At 43.9% G+C, this 16386-nt stretch overlaps 1 protein-coding gene across 2 annotated transcripts in view; it reads right to left on the bottom strand.

The window, feature by feature from the left end:
* clip2 (CAP-GLY domain containing linker protein 2) overlaps positions 1-16386 on the bottom strand; it is a 73981-nt gene that overhangs the window by 39437 nt on the left and 18158 nt on the right. For both annotated transcript variants that reach the window (XM_038303702.1, XM_038303703.1), the window contains exons 3-5: positions 10563-11062; positions 2092-2216; positions 1225-1438 (exon numbers count right to left, since the gene is read on the bottom strand). In XM_038303702.1, the coding sequence (XP_038159630.1) occupies positions 1225-1438; positions 2092-2216; positions 10563-11062 (839 nt within the window). The remainder of the gene's footprint in view (positions 1-1224; positions 1439-2091; positions 2217-10562; positions 11063-16386) is intronic.

The following is a 16386-nucleotide window of genomic DNA, read 5'->3' as shown; positions in this document are numbered from 1 at the left end:
AAGAGAACAAATGGTAAAAGGTAGCTCATTCCAGAGGCGAGGCGCCACAGCTTTAAAAGATCTGTCTCCTCTGGTCTTAAAATGGGTCTGAGGAACCGTCAGCAAGTTCAAATTGGACGACCGAAGGTTCCTAATGGAAACATAAATTGGTGCCTTAGAAACGACGCAGTCAAGGAACGCTATGGACAGCGGAAACATGCAAGAGGAGGAGAGTTTAGTGTCGGAGGTCGTGGATGAGTCTCCTCCGTCATCCATTTTTTATTTAGAGGAGGAAAGCGGGGACGAAGATGTTGTGGAAGAGGACGCCAGGGCGGCAGAAGCTTGGTTTGGTGTAGAAGGCTTCCAGCCGTACATGTTTGAGCCCTTGCCTCGCAACGCTGCCAGTTCTGTTAGCTCTACGCCTGCCGAAGACACAGACGTCCATCCCCGTGAACACTGGGACGCAACTCAATGGGAAAGGAAAGGATTCTGTTTTCAACCGTTGCGTATAAAAAAATTTGATTGACAGATGACGGTTGATATATGATTGGCCGAATTTAGGTGTTCAGGCTGACATTTATATACATGTTTAAGCCAGAATGATTTGACATTTAAATATGACTTCCCTACGACTTTAATCATATATCAAAGTAGCTGCCGGTTAAATTCTCTGGGTGCTGCTGTGTCTCTCCCTCATCTATGTAGCCACTCTGTACGCAGTGAAATGCAACGACAAATCGGATGTGTCAAAGCGACAGATCCGATGATGTAACACCGAGAGGCGGGACACGGGAGCAGCGGGAGAAAGGGAAAGAAAACACGGATAACTGCACCCAACCTCTGTTAGCGGAGATCATTGGTGGGGACTGTCCCCCGCTAGTCCTTCAGAAAGTTACGCCTGTGCCTGTAAGTCATGTTGGAACAGAATCTAATGATCTTTATCGAGAAATGCTCTATAACTAACAAGAAACACTGAAAATGCTGAGTCACTGGTCGCTATGGGAACCATACCATCACAGATAAGCATTCAAGCCTCATACAGGCAGGAAATTGTGCTTTAATGAAGCAGTTGATGCTTTCATCTTCAAAACACGACCAAAACTAGATAAATGCGATCTGCTCATCGAACCGCTGCACAATGACATCACCAAACATCTACCGGACCCTTTAAACTGTTCAGCCAATCATGCTGAAGCAGCCCGTCTGCTCTCAGCCTGAGCCTGGAGCACACTGCAGCCGTCTTACCAGTCCAGCTCGGCTCGGGCGTCCGCCCACAGAGGAGGCCACCGAGCTGACTGAACTGATGGAGGAGCTGCTGGGGCTGTGGGCCAGAGAGGACACCCCCATGGCCACCCGTTTGCTCTTCTTGGCCTTGGCCGGGCTGGTGGAGGGAAAGCCGATGCGGATCACCTTGTGGATGGGTGCAAAGAGGCCGAACTTAGGAAGGCACTGGAAGTATCTGCAGGAAAGAGGAGGAGAACGGGACATTTGTTAGTTTGATAGCAGAGCAGCAATCTCTATACTTTTACATCCTGCCAACATTTCCTTCAGTTTTTTCTTTCAGATGCCCAGACCATAATGTTGGGGGTGCTGATGTAGGTACCACATCTGCTCAGAGCCCCGCCCCTTCTTATGACGTCATCATATGGCAACCCCAATCGGACAAACTGTATCGCACCTGTTTCTTAAGAATCGGATCTCTTCTGGAGTCTCCACATATTTATTAGCCATATTTGCTATTATTTGACGTTTCATTGGTGATCTAAAGCAGCCAAAGGTAGAAAACAATCTTCAGTTTAAAATCTAAAATTATAAAAGCTTACAATGAAAGTTATGTGTTTAGTAATTATGTATTAGTAACAATGTTTTATTGCGCATTATTGTTATGATGGAACAGGATAGGCAAAAATAAACTATTCCTTTTTCGGTTGCCTGAATCTTTTGTAAAAAATATAATTTATTTTTTTGTTTTTAAACTGAAATAAAGTAATCATTCATTCATTTAAGATCGATACTAGGATCTAAAAGTTCGATATTGTATTGTAAAAAAGATTTTTTTTCCACTCCTAATTGTGCACCATCACTGGCATGCGCAGTACAGCGTGAGCATACCTTGTACCAGCAACTGCTCCGTCGTTCTTTCCCAGGGGCTCATCCAGCTCCACTCCACACCATTCCCCCTTAGCGAAGTCAGTTTCCCCCATGTATCGGATCACACCCATCTTAGAGCCTCCCACCTGCAAACAACAAAGACTGATCAAAATCTGCCTGAAAAGGGCTGATGAAAATGAAAAAGAGAGATCATATCTCTCCTATCCTGGCTCCTCTTCTTTGGCTTCCTGTTAAATCCAAAATAGAATTTAAAATCCTCCTTCTCACATATAAAGCCTTAAATGGCCAAGCTCCATCTGATATCAGAGATCTGATTGTTCCTTATGTTCCTAACAGAGCACTTCGCTCTCAATCTGCAGGTTTACTAGTGGTTCCTAGAATTTCTAAAAGTAGAATGGGAGGCAGATCTTTTAGTTCTCAGGCTCCTCTCCTGTGGAACCAACTACCAGTTTTAGTCCGTGAGGCAGACACCCTGTCTACTTTTAAGGCTAGGCTTAAAACCTTCCTTTTTGATAAAGCTTCTAGTTAGAGTGGCTCAGGTTATCCTGAGCTATCTCTATAGTTCTGCTGCTATAGGCTTAGACTGCTGGAGGACATAGGGACCCCCATTTCATCATTCTGCTTCATTCTATCTCTATTCTCCCACTCTGCAGAATTTGTTAGTTCAATCTCTAACGTTCTGCTCTCTCTGCTTTTTCTCATAGTAGCTTCATCTGGTCTGTTCCTGTTTGGCTGTGACTCCATCCTGGAAAGAAATATCAGCTGTGCTGCTGCCATCAACACCTTTGTTTCTAGATGTTGGAGCTTGGCCTGTTTTCCAGTGTAGTCCTGTTTCTCTGACTGTGACTAACTGGATGTGCTCTCTTCATCCTCCAACATGGGAGCTGGCTCGGAGCTCGTCTGCCTGGCTGTGTCTTTCCTGGATGGGTCCACGTTTTACAGCTGCTTTTTGTATCTATGCTTCTCTTTCTATGTCTGCTTCTGTCTCCTTGAACCCCAGTGGGCCTCAGCAGATGGCCGCTCACACTGAGCCTGGTTCTGCTGGAGGTTTATTCCTGTTCAAAGGGAGTTTTTCCTCTCCACTGTCGCTACAAGCATGCTTAGTGTGAGGGATTGCTGAAGAGTCAATGAGTCGATGCAATCAGCTGGTTTTCCTTAGATAGAAAGGAACTCCCTAATTGGCTCCCATTGGCTCCGCCCACATCTAGTGAAAACTAGTGTGATTGGATGAGTCATAGAACGCAAACACTCATTGGTTAGCTAAAGGAAATATAGTTGAAATAGTTGAAAAATTGAGCTTTCAGTTCATATAGCGGCATCTATATCTTTTTAGAGCACATCGTTTTTCATTTTTACTTGAGTAAAGAGGTCAAGTTGATACTTCAACTTTTACCGGAGTGTTTTTAAACTGCAGTATCTATACTTCTACTTAAGTAACAAATGTGTGAACTTTTGACACCACTGTTGATTTCAGAGAAGGACAACCACCTATTTATGTCCAAACTTCATGCTCTATTTTTCAATTTGAAGAAAACTGTTTTGCAGAATTATTCATGAAGGTTTCCAGAAAAAACAAATAGATGCAAAAATCAGATATTTCAAAAAGTATCTTTTAAAACTACTTTTTTCTTTGGGATTGTTTCAAATAAACGGCGTCAGATGTAGTCATTAAAGTGATGGAGAGCGGTCACAAACAGAGCGTACCGCTCGCTGAACAACAAGCTCATTCATAAACGTTGCTGTCATGGTTTCCTGCTGATCTGGAGTCTCTCAATCAAAGTTTAGGGAAGAAAATAATCCTAACAAACGGCAAAAATCTAAAAAATTTTTGTTCCTTTACAGTTTCTGATCCGTTTCACCTTCTTTAGCATAAATATTCCAGGAAACTACATTCCAACAAGGCAGCTGCAGCCTAGAGAGACTCATCAGGAGTCACCCAGTAATGTCACCTCACTGAGAGAAAATAATGGCTTCCTGTTGGGAGGACAGGCGGAGCTTCATGCACAGCTGCTGAATGTCTTCCACACATGGCCAGCACATGTGTGACTCACAGGACAACACTCCCCCATCCAGGTCACACATCCCGTTTCCTCAGGAAAGAGGGCTTCATGAAGCATGATCCAGATCAAATGAATGTTTTGGCACACAGGAACACATGTGAATGACAAATAAAAAGATTTGGGCCATAATCAGTGGTTTCCTGCTGTAGCAGCTGAAGCTGAGGGCTAACTGTGGATCTCTTATGGCGCATCCACATATTGATCAGTTCTATGCATCCATCCAACGCTCTGATGGTTCATATTCACCCCGTGATATCGTGATATAAAGCTATGGATTTCTTATTTGTTCAATAATTTTCCATCCGGGTATACTCTGTACGATTTTTACAATCGTTGCGCGCAGCTACAGCTCTAGCTGTACGACGAAATTGCAGGGTTTAAATTCGTAGGGAATGTCAAATCATTTTGGCCTAAAAATGTATATAAATTTACTCTTTATCAGACCATACTGTCCCAAAATTTAGAAAATTTCTATAAAAAAAAAAAGCTATCTTAAAATCTGTGTTTTTTTTCGTTATCTTCTGCAGGATGAACACCTAAATTCGGCCAATCATATATCAACACTCATCTGTGAATCTTATTTTTTCGGTCATAGCATCTTGATTCATGTGTCGCAGCTAATATACGCAACGGTTGAAATAAGAATCCTTTCCTTTCCCATTGAGTTGCGTCCCAGTGTTCACGGGGATGGACGTCTGTGTCTTCGGCAGGCGTAGAGCTAACAGAACTGGCAGCGTTGCGAGGCAAGGGCTCAAACATGTACGGCTGGAAGCCTTCTACACCAAACCAAGCTTCTGCCGCCCTGGCGTCCTCTTCCACAACATCTTCGTCCCCGCTTTCCTCCTCTAAATAAAAAATGGATGACGGAGGAGACTCATCCACGACCTCCGACACTAAACTCTCCTCCTCTTGCATGTTTCCGCTGTCCATAGCATTCCTTGACAGCGTCGTTTCTAAGGCACCAATTTAGTGCTACTTGAATGGGAATGGGAAATTCCATTGGGAACCTGCTAGCACTAAGTTGCTAACTGGTTAGCAAGATGCTTCCACCACAACAATCCCGCCCCCTTGATAATCGACCAATCACGTTCACTTTATTCACTCGTGTAAAGTCGGGCACCACTGGGAGAATTCAGAAATGCAATGGTTGGAACAACCGCTTCTCTACGACTTTTAAAGTTTACAGCTCACGATGTTTGTTCTCACGCTGTGCGACCCGACGCTCTGATGCGATCTACTTGCTCTCACTGTACGACACTGTAAAAACCAGGTGGAACTCAGCTCTGTAGTGGTATGGCGCTACTCGGACTCGTCTATCTGGAAGCCAAACCAGTAGAAGAGGAATACGAAGCTCATTAGATCAGGGCTCTTCTAAATTTTTTAGTGAAGGACCCCAAACTGATGGCGAGATGGAGCGGGGACCCCCTAAAGAAGTTTGAATTCTGAATATGAACGGACTTTTCTTTTAACAGATGAATGAAAAAAAAAATAGATTCATTCAAGAATGAATATACATGAAAAAAGAGAATAAAGGAATTCATGCGATGGGGCCCTGCGTTTGTCCTTCTGTGAAGCTCTGGACGATCGCCGTGTCACAAGACGTTAGGCAGAGACGGCCGCTGTCAACATGGCCGAGAAATATCTGAGCGAATCAGGGTTAAAACGTCACCAGGGCTTTGTCTGTGAAAACAAAGCTAATCCAGGCCTACACAGTGTAATCCTCAACACTCACTAATGATTCACCAAAACATCTCTTTTCAATTCTTCTAATCTTGAAAGCACCTGATAAAGTGGAGAATTTCCTTCCCCAGCATGTCCTTCTGCTGCCAACGATTTAAAAATATAAAACCAAATGAAGAGGAATGTCTACGGATTCAGCGTTCACGGCGTGTAATCCCAGTTTGAGCTAATTTCACTAAATATTGAAGTCGGTGTTTGAGAGGAGGCTGAGAGGACGTCTGAGGCACCACAGCCAGATGGATTACACTGGGAGAGGCTTAGGAAATAGATGGATTCACTGATCAATGTGTCAGCAGCACACGCTCCTCTCCTTAAGTGCTGAAAGTAATCCAGAGTGATTTATAATATTGACTGGCGTGGAGGTGCTACTCATCCCCAGTGCCCATCAGTTAATGGAAAGCAAAATGAGCCGGGGTCAGATTATTTTAGAGCAGGGAACACGTCCGCGAGATGAAGAGCCATCACTGTAAACAGTTTGAGGAGGGTTTGGGAAACAAGGTCAAAGGATGAAGGTTCAGAAAAGCAAATCCTGAGAAACTGGGATTACATATTAATCACTATCACTTCCTCAGCTTGGAAGGAACACGGAAACATTTAATCCTTATTCATCTCCAGATAACAGAGTGTGAACAACAGTCAACAGTTCATCTAACAGTAACATTTGCAGAGTCAAAGTACAGAAAATACCTTCCTATATTTAGAGGTTTGTGAAATGGGGTTAAAATCGAATAAACACATAAAGAGCATCTAATGTTGAGTTAAATGTCCTTCAGCAAGTGGCTCCTCAGACACACTTGATGGATGGATGGATGGACGGACGGATGGACGGACGGATGGATGGATGAATAATGGATGGATGGATGAATAATGGATGGATGGATGGATGGATGGATGGATGGACGGATGAATAATGGATGGATGGATGGATGAATAATGGATGGATGGATGGATGAATAATGGATGGTGGATGTATGGATGGATGGATGAATAATGGATGGATGGATGGATGGATGGATGGATGAATAATGGATGGATGGATGGATGGATGGATGGATGGACGGACGGACGGACGGACGGATGAATAATGGATGGATGGATGAATAATGGATGGATGGATGGATGGATGGACGGATGAATAATGGATGGATGGATGGATGAATGGATGAATGGATGGATGAATAATGGATGGATGGATGGATGAATAATGGATGGTGGATGTATGGATGGATGGATGGATGGATGAATAATGGATGGATGGATGGATGAATAATGGACGGACGGATGGATGGATGAATAAGGGATGGATGGATGAATAATGGATGGATGGATGGATGGATGGATGGACGGATGAATAATGGATGGATGGATGGATGAATAATGGATGGATGGATGGATGAATAATGGATGGTGGATGTATGGATGGATGGATGAATAATGGATGGATGGATGGATGGATGGATGGATGAATAATGGATGGATGGATGAATAATGGATGGATGGATGGATGGATGGATGGACGGATGAATAATGGATGGATGGATGGATGAATGGATGAATGGATGGATGAATAATGGATGGATGGATGGATGAATAATGGATGGTGGATGTATGGATGGATGGATGGATGGATGAATAATGGATGGATGGATGGATGAATAATGGATGGATGGATGGATGGATGAATGGATGAATGGATGGATGAATAATGGATGGATGGATGGATGAATAATGGATGGTGGATGTATGGATGGATGGATGGATGGATGAATGGATGGATGGATGGATGGATAGATGAATCATGGATGGATGGATGGATGAATAATGGATGGTGGATGGATGGATGGATGAATAATGGATGGATGGTGGATGGATGGATGGATAATTAATGGATGGATGGATGGATGGATGAATAATGGATGGATGGTGGATGGATGGATGAATAATGGATGGATGGATGGATGGATGGATGAATAATGGATGGATGGATGGATGGATGAATAATGGATGGATGGATGGATGAATAATGGATGGATGGTGGATGGATGGATGAATAATGGATGGATGGATGGATGAATAATGGATGGATGGATGAATAATGGATGGATGGATGGATGAATAATGGATGGTGGATGGATGGATGGATGAATAATGGATGGTGGATGGATGGATGGATGAATAATGGATGGATGGATGGATGAATGGATGAATAATGGATGGATGAATAATGGATGGATGGATGAATAATGGATGAATGGATGAATGGATGGATGAATAATGGATGGATGGATGGATGAATAATGGATGGATGGATGGATGAATAATGGATGGATGGATGGATAATGGATGGATGGATGGATGGATGAATAATGGATGGATGGATGAATAATGGATGGATGGTGGATGGATGGATGGATAATGGATGGATGGATGGATGGATGAATGATGGATGGATGGATGGATGAATAATGGATGAATGGATGGATGGATGGATGAATAATGGATGGATGGATGGATAATGGATGGATGGATGAATAATGGATGGATGGATGGATGGATGAATGATGGATGGATGGATGAATAATGGATGGATGGATGGATGGATGAATAATGGATGGATGGTGGATGGATGGATGGATGGATAATGGATGGATGGATGAATAATGGATGGATGGATGGATGGATGGATGGATGGATAAGGGGATGGTTAAAAAGGTGATGGAGGGGGGGGATGGAAAAATGGATGGAGGGAGGGGATGGATGGATAAATAAGGATAATGGATGGATGGAGGGTTGGTTTGAATAAGGGATGATGGATGGATGGTTTGGATAATAATGGATGGATGGATGGGGATGGAAATGGATGGAGGGTAGTAATGGATGGAGGGAAAGGATGGATGGATGATATGGATGGATGTAATGGATGGGGAATGGATTGAAAAAGGATGGAGGGTGATGGATGGATGGAAAATGGATGGATGGGGATGGATAATAAGGGATGGAGGATATGGATGGATGTAAATAATGGGGGTGGAGGGAGGATTAAGGAGGGAAAAGGAGGGATAAGGATGGAAGATGAATAATGGATAGATGGATGGATGGATGGAGGGTAAGGATGATGGAGGGGGATAATAATGGATGGAGGTGGATGGTAATAATGGAGGGATGGATGGATGGATGGAGGAGGGAAAGGATAAATAATGGATGGATGGATGGATGGATGGATGGATGGAGAATAAGGGATGGGGGAGGGATGGAGAATATGGATGGAGGATGGATGAGGGATGGATGGATGAATAATGGGGATGGATGGATAAATTTGGGAGGGATGGATTGGATGGATGGATGGATAAATAAGGGATGGATGGTGGTGGTGGATGTGGAGGGGATGATGAATAAGGGGGATGGATGGAAATAATGGGGGGATATGGATAAATAATGGATGGATGGATGGATGGATGGATGGATGAAAATGGATGGTGGATGGGGGATGGATGGATGGAGGGTTATGAGGAGGGATGAATAATGGATGGATGGATGGTGGATGATGAAAAATGATGGAGGGAGGGATGAAAAATGCATGGTGGGGATGGATGAATAATGGATGGATGGATGGATGGATGGATGAGGGTTGGTGGATGGATGAATAATGGATGGATGGATGGATGGATGATGGATGGATGAATAATGGATGGATGGATGGATGGATGAATAATGGATGGATGGATGGATGGATGATGGATGGATGGATGAATAATGGATGGATGGATGGATGATGGATGGATGGATGAATAATGGATGGATGGATGGATGATGGATGGATGGATGAATAATGGATGGATGGATGGATGGATGGATGGATGGATGATGGATGGATGAATAATGGATGGATGGATGGATGAATAATGGATGGATGGATGGATGGATGGATGATGGATGAATAATGGATGGATGGATGGATGGATGGATGGATGATGGATGAATAATGGATGGATGGATGGATGGATGAATAATGGATGGATGGATGGATGGATGGATGATGGATGGATGGATGGATGAATAATGGATGGATGGATGGATGGATGGATGAATAATGGATGGATGGATGGATGAATGATGGATGGATGGATGATGGATGGATGGATGAATAATGGATGGATGGATGGATGGATGATGGATGGATGGATGAATAATGGATGGATGAATAATGGATGGATGGATGGATGGATGGATGGATGATGGATGGATGAATAATGGATGGATGGATGGATGGATGGATGGATGGATGGATGAATAATGGATGGATGGATGGATGGATGATGGATGGATGGATGGATGGATGGATGGATGAATAATGGATGGATGGATGGATGATGGATGGATGGATGAATAATGGATGGATGGATGGATGAATAATGGATGGATGGATGGATGGATGGATGATGGATGAATAATGGATGGATGGATGGATGGATGGATGATGGATGAATAATGGATGGATGGATGGATGGATGAATAATGGATGGATGGATGGATGAATAATGGATGGATGGATGGATGAATAATGGATGGATGATGGATGAATAATGGATGGATGGATGGATGGATGGATGGATGATGGATGAATAATGGATGGATGGATGGATGGATGGATGGATAAAATCTACTACTCACCAAAACTCGATCTCCAACACGCAGGTCTTTATCTCCAGCTTTTTTCACAGACCCGCTGTCCGACAAGTTAGAGCCCGACTCGTTTCCTGTTTTCACCGCACTATTGAGGAGCCCCTCCCTGAGCGGCACCACCACCCTCTGGCCAGCAGGGGCGCCGCTGCCTCCCTGCTGACTCTGATTCTGTGTGGAGTCGGTGGAGTGGCCATCGCTCCCCTCTCCGACCGGCTGGCGGGTGAGCTTTGAGGGGCGGGTGAAGATGCCCTGGAGGGGCTGGCACTCGAAGTAGCGCACGCCGCCCACTGACCCGTCATTCTTGCCAACTAGGTCGTTCAGTATTACCCCAGCCCACTGTCCGGGGGCAAACTGGGTCTCCCCGAGGTAGGCGATGACTCCAGGTTTGACGCCGTTCACCCAGACGTGTTCACCAACAGTGTAGTCTCCTAAAACATCGTCACCTTCCTCTGATATCTTCGCCGGAGTGATGGGCCTCAGTGGAGTACCTGAGAACAGAGACATCACACGTCATCTGCACCGTTTATTCCACTGCTCTGTGATCTTACCTTCACCCGTCTAACTGTCGCTCCTGCAGAGAAAAACAAAGAAAACTGCCTGCGTGGCAACATTCAGCACACAGTGCATTATGAAGATTTGTTGATATGGTAATTCTTTGTGAAAAGTGGGTCAGAGAGACGGTATCAGTGACAGGCCGGTGATTAACCCCGCCATGCTGCCTGGGTTGTTGCTGGTTTGACACAAAGATGAGCTGAATCTCAGCATTTTTTCCCCTTTACACAGCAATCTCCAAGCATGTGGTCTGGTACACACTATTCCCTAATAGTGGTTATGACTAATTCAGTTTCTATGTAAGGTAAAGATTCATGAGGCTTATTGGACCAAAAAGAAATGTAGAAATTCAATGTGTCAGTTGAAGTGCTACTCATTGAAGTCAATGTGAAAATGAAAAAGAGAGATCATATCTCTCCTATCCTGGCTCCTCTTCTTTGGCTTCCTGTTAAATCCAGAATAGAATTTAAAATCCTCCTTCTCACATATAAAGCCTTAAATGGCCGAGCTCCATCTGATATCAGAGATCTGATTGTTCCTTATGTTCCTAACAGAGCACTTCGCTCTCAATCTGCAGGTTTACTAGTGGTTCCTAGAATTTCTAAAAGTAGAATGGGAGGCAGATCTTTTAGTTATCAGGCTCCTCTCCTGTGGAACCAACTACCAGTTTTAGTCCGTGAGGCAGACACCCTGTCTACTTTTAAGGCTAGGCTTAAAACTTTCCTTTTTGATAAAGCTTCTAGTTAGAGTGGCTCAGGTTATCCTGAGCTATCTCTATAGTTCTGCTGCTATAGGCTTAGACTGCTGGAGGACATAGGGACCCCTTTTTCATCATTCTGCTTCATTCTATCTCTATTCTCCCACTCTGCAGAATCTGTTACTTCAATCTCTAACGTTCTGCTCTCTCTGCTTTTTCTCATAGTAGCTTCATCTGGTCTGTTCCTGTTTGGCTGTGACTCCATCCTGGAGAGAAATATCAGCTGTGCTGCTGCCATCAACACCTTTGTTTCTAGATGTTGGAGCTTGGCCTGTTTTCCAGTGTAGTCCTGTTTCTCTGACTGTGACTAACTGGATGTGCTCTCTTCATCCTCTGACATGGGAGCTGGCTCGGAGCTCGTCTGCCTGGCTGTGTGTTTCCTGGACGGGGCCGCCTGTGGAGCTGGTTGACAGTTGCCTTTTGTATCTATGCTTCTTTTTCTATGTCTGCTTCTGTCTCCTTGAACCCCAGTGGGCCTCAGCAGATGGCCGCTCACACTGAGCCTGGTTCTGCTGGAGGTTTATTCCTGTTCAGAGGGAGTTTTTTTCTCTCCACTGTCGCTATAAGCATGCTTAAGGGCTGGTTATACTCCCCGCAGCAATAAGCTTGATGCAGACATTTTTTATTTATGCTCAATTCACTGTGGGTCTAGATACGGCCGAGGCGGTGAGGAAGTGGGGGCAATTTTGTCCGACAACTGAGGGAAAGGATGGCGAAAAAGGGCGGGAAACCAGGTGGAAAAAGGTTCCCAGCGTTCTTGTGCACCTCAATCTTCTAGCTGGTCCAACTTTACGAGTCGTTTTCCTGCAATTGCGGTCAGAAAAACAAAACAAGCGGGCCTCCTGTCTGCGGTCACCTACAATTTGGGAGAGGTGCAGCAGAATTTCTGCGGAAGGGGGCGGGGACATCTATGCAGATGACCTGGTTTCAAAGTATAAATCAGCCTTTAGTGTGAGGGATTGCTGAAGAGTGAATGAGTCGATGCAATCAGCTGGTTTTCCTTAGATAGAAAACTTTGAATCAATCTGACTGGATGATCTGGTGAACTGTAAAGTGACCTGAGATGACATGATGGGAATTGGAGCTATAGAAATAAAGTGAATAGAATTAAATTTAATTGTATTGTCAGTTAAAGTACGACATTTTATTTTCTAACATTTCATAAAATATTAAATTAGGTGGGAAATATCTTCAGGGGAAAGGTCGAACAGAATGTGCCGTCATCTGGAGCAAACATGTGGGTCAGTGAGGTTCCTCATTAGTCCGTTATTCATTTAATTAGATGCCTTTCAAAACGGGTTACTGCAGTTTCTAAAGCCTGAAGTACTGCTGGGCATGAAGTGTATCAAAAATGCCCAGGCTCTGTCACACCTTGCTGATTTCTCAAGCGTATGATTTCTGTCCAACGACAGCCTAACTTCTGCATAACGCACGGCAGATTAATGCTGAGGAAATGATGCACAAGCCAGGGTCCTGAGGGGGGCAGCGATGCGCCCGGAGGCGCCAAGCCTGCATAAAAAGATGTCTTTGATCGCAGTATTAACCTAGCTGCTGTTTACCAGCCACCCCCAAAACAAGAATAAATTCAAGAAAAAGAAAGAAGGTTTGCAGTGGCAGCATCAGCATCATGTCTGCTAGGAAGTCAGGCATACGCTGGTCTAAATCGTCAAGGTGTGACTTAAAGGACAAACATCCAGCTGTGACGGAGAAGTTTGTGATGGTAGAACATGACAGAGAGATGACAGCGAGGTGTGCTGCTGCAGGACGGACAAATGGGTTCAATAAGGGGATGAGATTACATCAGGGAGCAGCTCTGAGCCTCTATCAGCAGCAATCCCCCTGGAATACCCTGACTGTGAGAAGCAGGTGGAGGGGCGCCTAGAGCGGTGGAGGTACGCTCTCCAAAGCAGGACTATTTATAAACTCAAGCTACTTCAAACTATTGTTACTGTAGTACAATTTGGATTAGTTACTAACTGAAATGAGAGATTTTTCTGCTCAGTGTTTGTATCCTGCAGCCGGGGCCAGAAAGGGTTTAAAACCTGAGCTAACACCATGATCCGCGTCTCTCAGGCAACAGAGAAGAAGGAGAAAAAGGATCGTTGGCCGAGGGAAGACTGGAAACACAGTCTTTACTTTCACTATTGTGTTTGGCCACCTCCCACCACCCTCTGAATCCCACCATTCATCCACTGGGCACAATGAAACCTCCACAGCTTCCTCCCCGCCCCCTCCTCTCCCCAATTATCCTCCTGTCTTTCCCTGCTTTCCTTTCTTTCTCACTCATCCTTCTCCACCTTTAAATCCCCCTTTTTTTTAAAGCTCCTTTCCAACAGTAACCACTGCCCTCGGTCACTTAATGATTTATCCATCAGAGAGGCCTTGAAATGTGTTTCTGCCTTCAGCGCAGGTTGTGGCAGCTGTGGCAGCGACAGATGGAGGGGGTGTTGGGTGGCTGAGACTCAACGGTTTTGACTTCTGATCAATTTGTTGCTTTTAAATGCCTTTTAGGCTCCAGTATTGTTTTACACAACAGTGGGAGTCATGGCCGACATTTAAAGGACAGGCTTTGATATTTCGGATGTTTTCTATAACCACAAAAGGCTTTAACTAAAAAAATATATATAAAAGAATGGAGTTGATGTTGTTGTGGGAGAGTTTGATTTATGAGGAACTAAGTGGAGGTTTTCTATGTGCTATTTTAAGGATCAGAGGAAGCAATGACCTTGCTAGATGGAGTTATTTGGTCTAATCTGTCTCCTGCTACAGGCTGTGTGGGTTTTTATTTATTTTTTTGCATCACATGAGCTCACATGGTTTATTAGACTTTCTATTGGACAGGACAAAACCTTTCAAAGATGGGCTTTGCTTGATCAGTTACTGTAACGTTCAGCATCCGTCATGATCATTTGGGCGGTGAAAAAGTCTTTTTTCTTCTTTTTTTTGTACTAAGATAAACAGAAACATGTTGCATTTAATTATCCAAACTTTATTTCAAATATTGTTATTCCATGGTGGAAAAAAGTATGTTAAGAAATCATAACTTTTACAACCCCATTTTTATTAAAAGAATAGTACACCCAAAACATGATTAGCCTTCATTTTCTACTCCCCCCATGCTGAACAACACTCTGGAGTACTTTTTTGATATCTCAAATGCATCTGGAGATCTGGGAGGCTTCTTGCTGTCTGCTGACATTCAAATAATGGAGGTCTATGGCGCCCGAGGCAGAAAGGTCCATAAAAGTGTCAATATTCCTCCATGCTGCTCGTCCAATGTATTCCAAGTGTCCTGAGTGGGTAGCGTCCAGAATTTACTCGAAACGAAATCATTTAGAATGTTTTTAGAGCATAAACAGTAGTGTATAGGATTTCCTAAAAGCGCGTTGACGAGTCTACGGAAACCGCGGCAGACCAAACCAGATGAAAGTGCGCATTCAGCGTCTGCTCTGCCGATAATGCAAGCGTAGAAGAAGAAATGTGCTGTTTACCTGTGCAAAGAAAGAAACAACGAAAGAAAAATGTCTGAGGACTTCAGTGTTGAGGAAGAGCATGAGTTCTTTGCCGAGCTGAATGCGCACTTTGTGGACTTTTGTGGACTTTTATGGACCTTTCTGCCTCGGGCGCCATAGACCTCCATTATTTGAATGTCAGCAGACAGCAAGAAGCCTCCCAGATCTCCAGATGCATTTGAGATATCAAAAAAGTACTCCAGAGTGTTGTTCAGCATGGGGGTGAGTAGAAAATGAAGGCTAATCATGTTTTGGGTGTACTATTCCTTTAAAGAAGTCCGCTCATTTTCAGAATTCAAACTTCTGAAAGTTCTTTAAATATGAAATGATTCCATCCTGTTCAATAAATGATCAGTGTTTTTAATTCAGAGTAATTTTCATGTGAATGTGCTTTACTGGAGGCATCCATGTTTGTCAAAGAACACTACTGCCACCTACTGGTTAGTGACATTGTCACGGTGCGGTATCGGCTGTTGATCAAGTCCCAGTGCTGTATCTGGTGTTTGTCACAACGCGCTATTATCCAAGTCATCTTGAAAACATTCTTCTTCCAAATGTTGGCTACATATTACGGGTTTTTTCTCTGGCCAGAAGTTCGATGGCAAATCCTCCCTCTTCAGGTTGGCGATCCAACGACCAACCCGTCCGTGGAGGATCAGGAATCAGAAAGGTGGAATAACTCTTTTTTTTCACTTTTACCCGATGTATTCCAGCCTCCAGCTGCCATGCACGTGGGCATTGTCAGTTTCACTATAGCTCTGGTGAATTTCAATGGTGAAGTCCTCTGGAAATCTTCAATAATTGTTGTTGAATGTATAATATAAATAACAAGCTGTGATTGTCAAAGCAGAAAAGTACAATGGCACCATTATTGGAATATGCCTTGAGTGGCGTAACCTTTCAAGTGAATTCCTTGAAAGGGCCACCAATACTTACAAATGTAAGTTATTGATGCTTTTTACACAAACAAGAGTAATTTGTTGCAAAAGAA

The sequence above is a fragment of the Cyprinodon tularosa genome, unplaced genomic scaffold (assembly GCF_016077235.1).
Source record: "Cyprinodon tularosa strain WSP-4 unplaced genomic scaffold, ASM1607723v1 ctg518, whole genome shotgun sequence".
Classification (NCBI taxonomy): domain Eukaryota; kingdom Metazoa; phylum Chordata; class Actinopteri; order Cyprinodontiformes; family Cyprinodontidae; genus Cyprinodon; species Cyprinodon tularosa.
The sequence above is the reverse complement of the archived record's forward strand: the minus strand, read 5'-3'. Positions and strand labels throughout refer to the sequence as shown.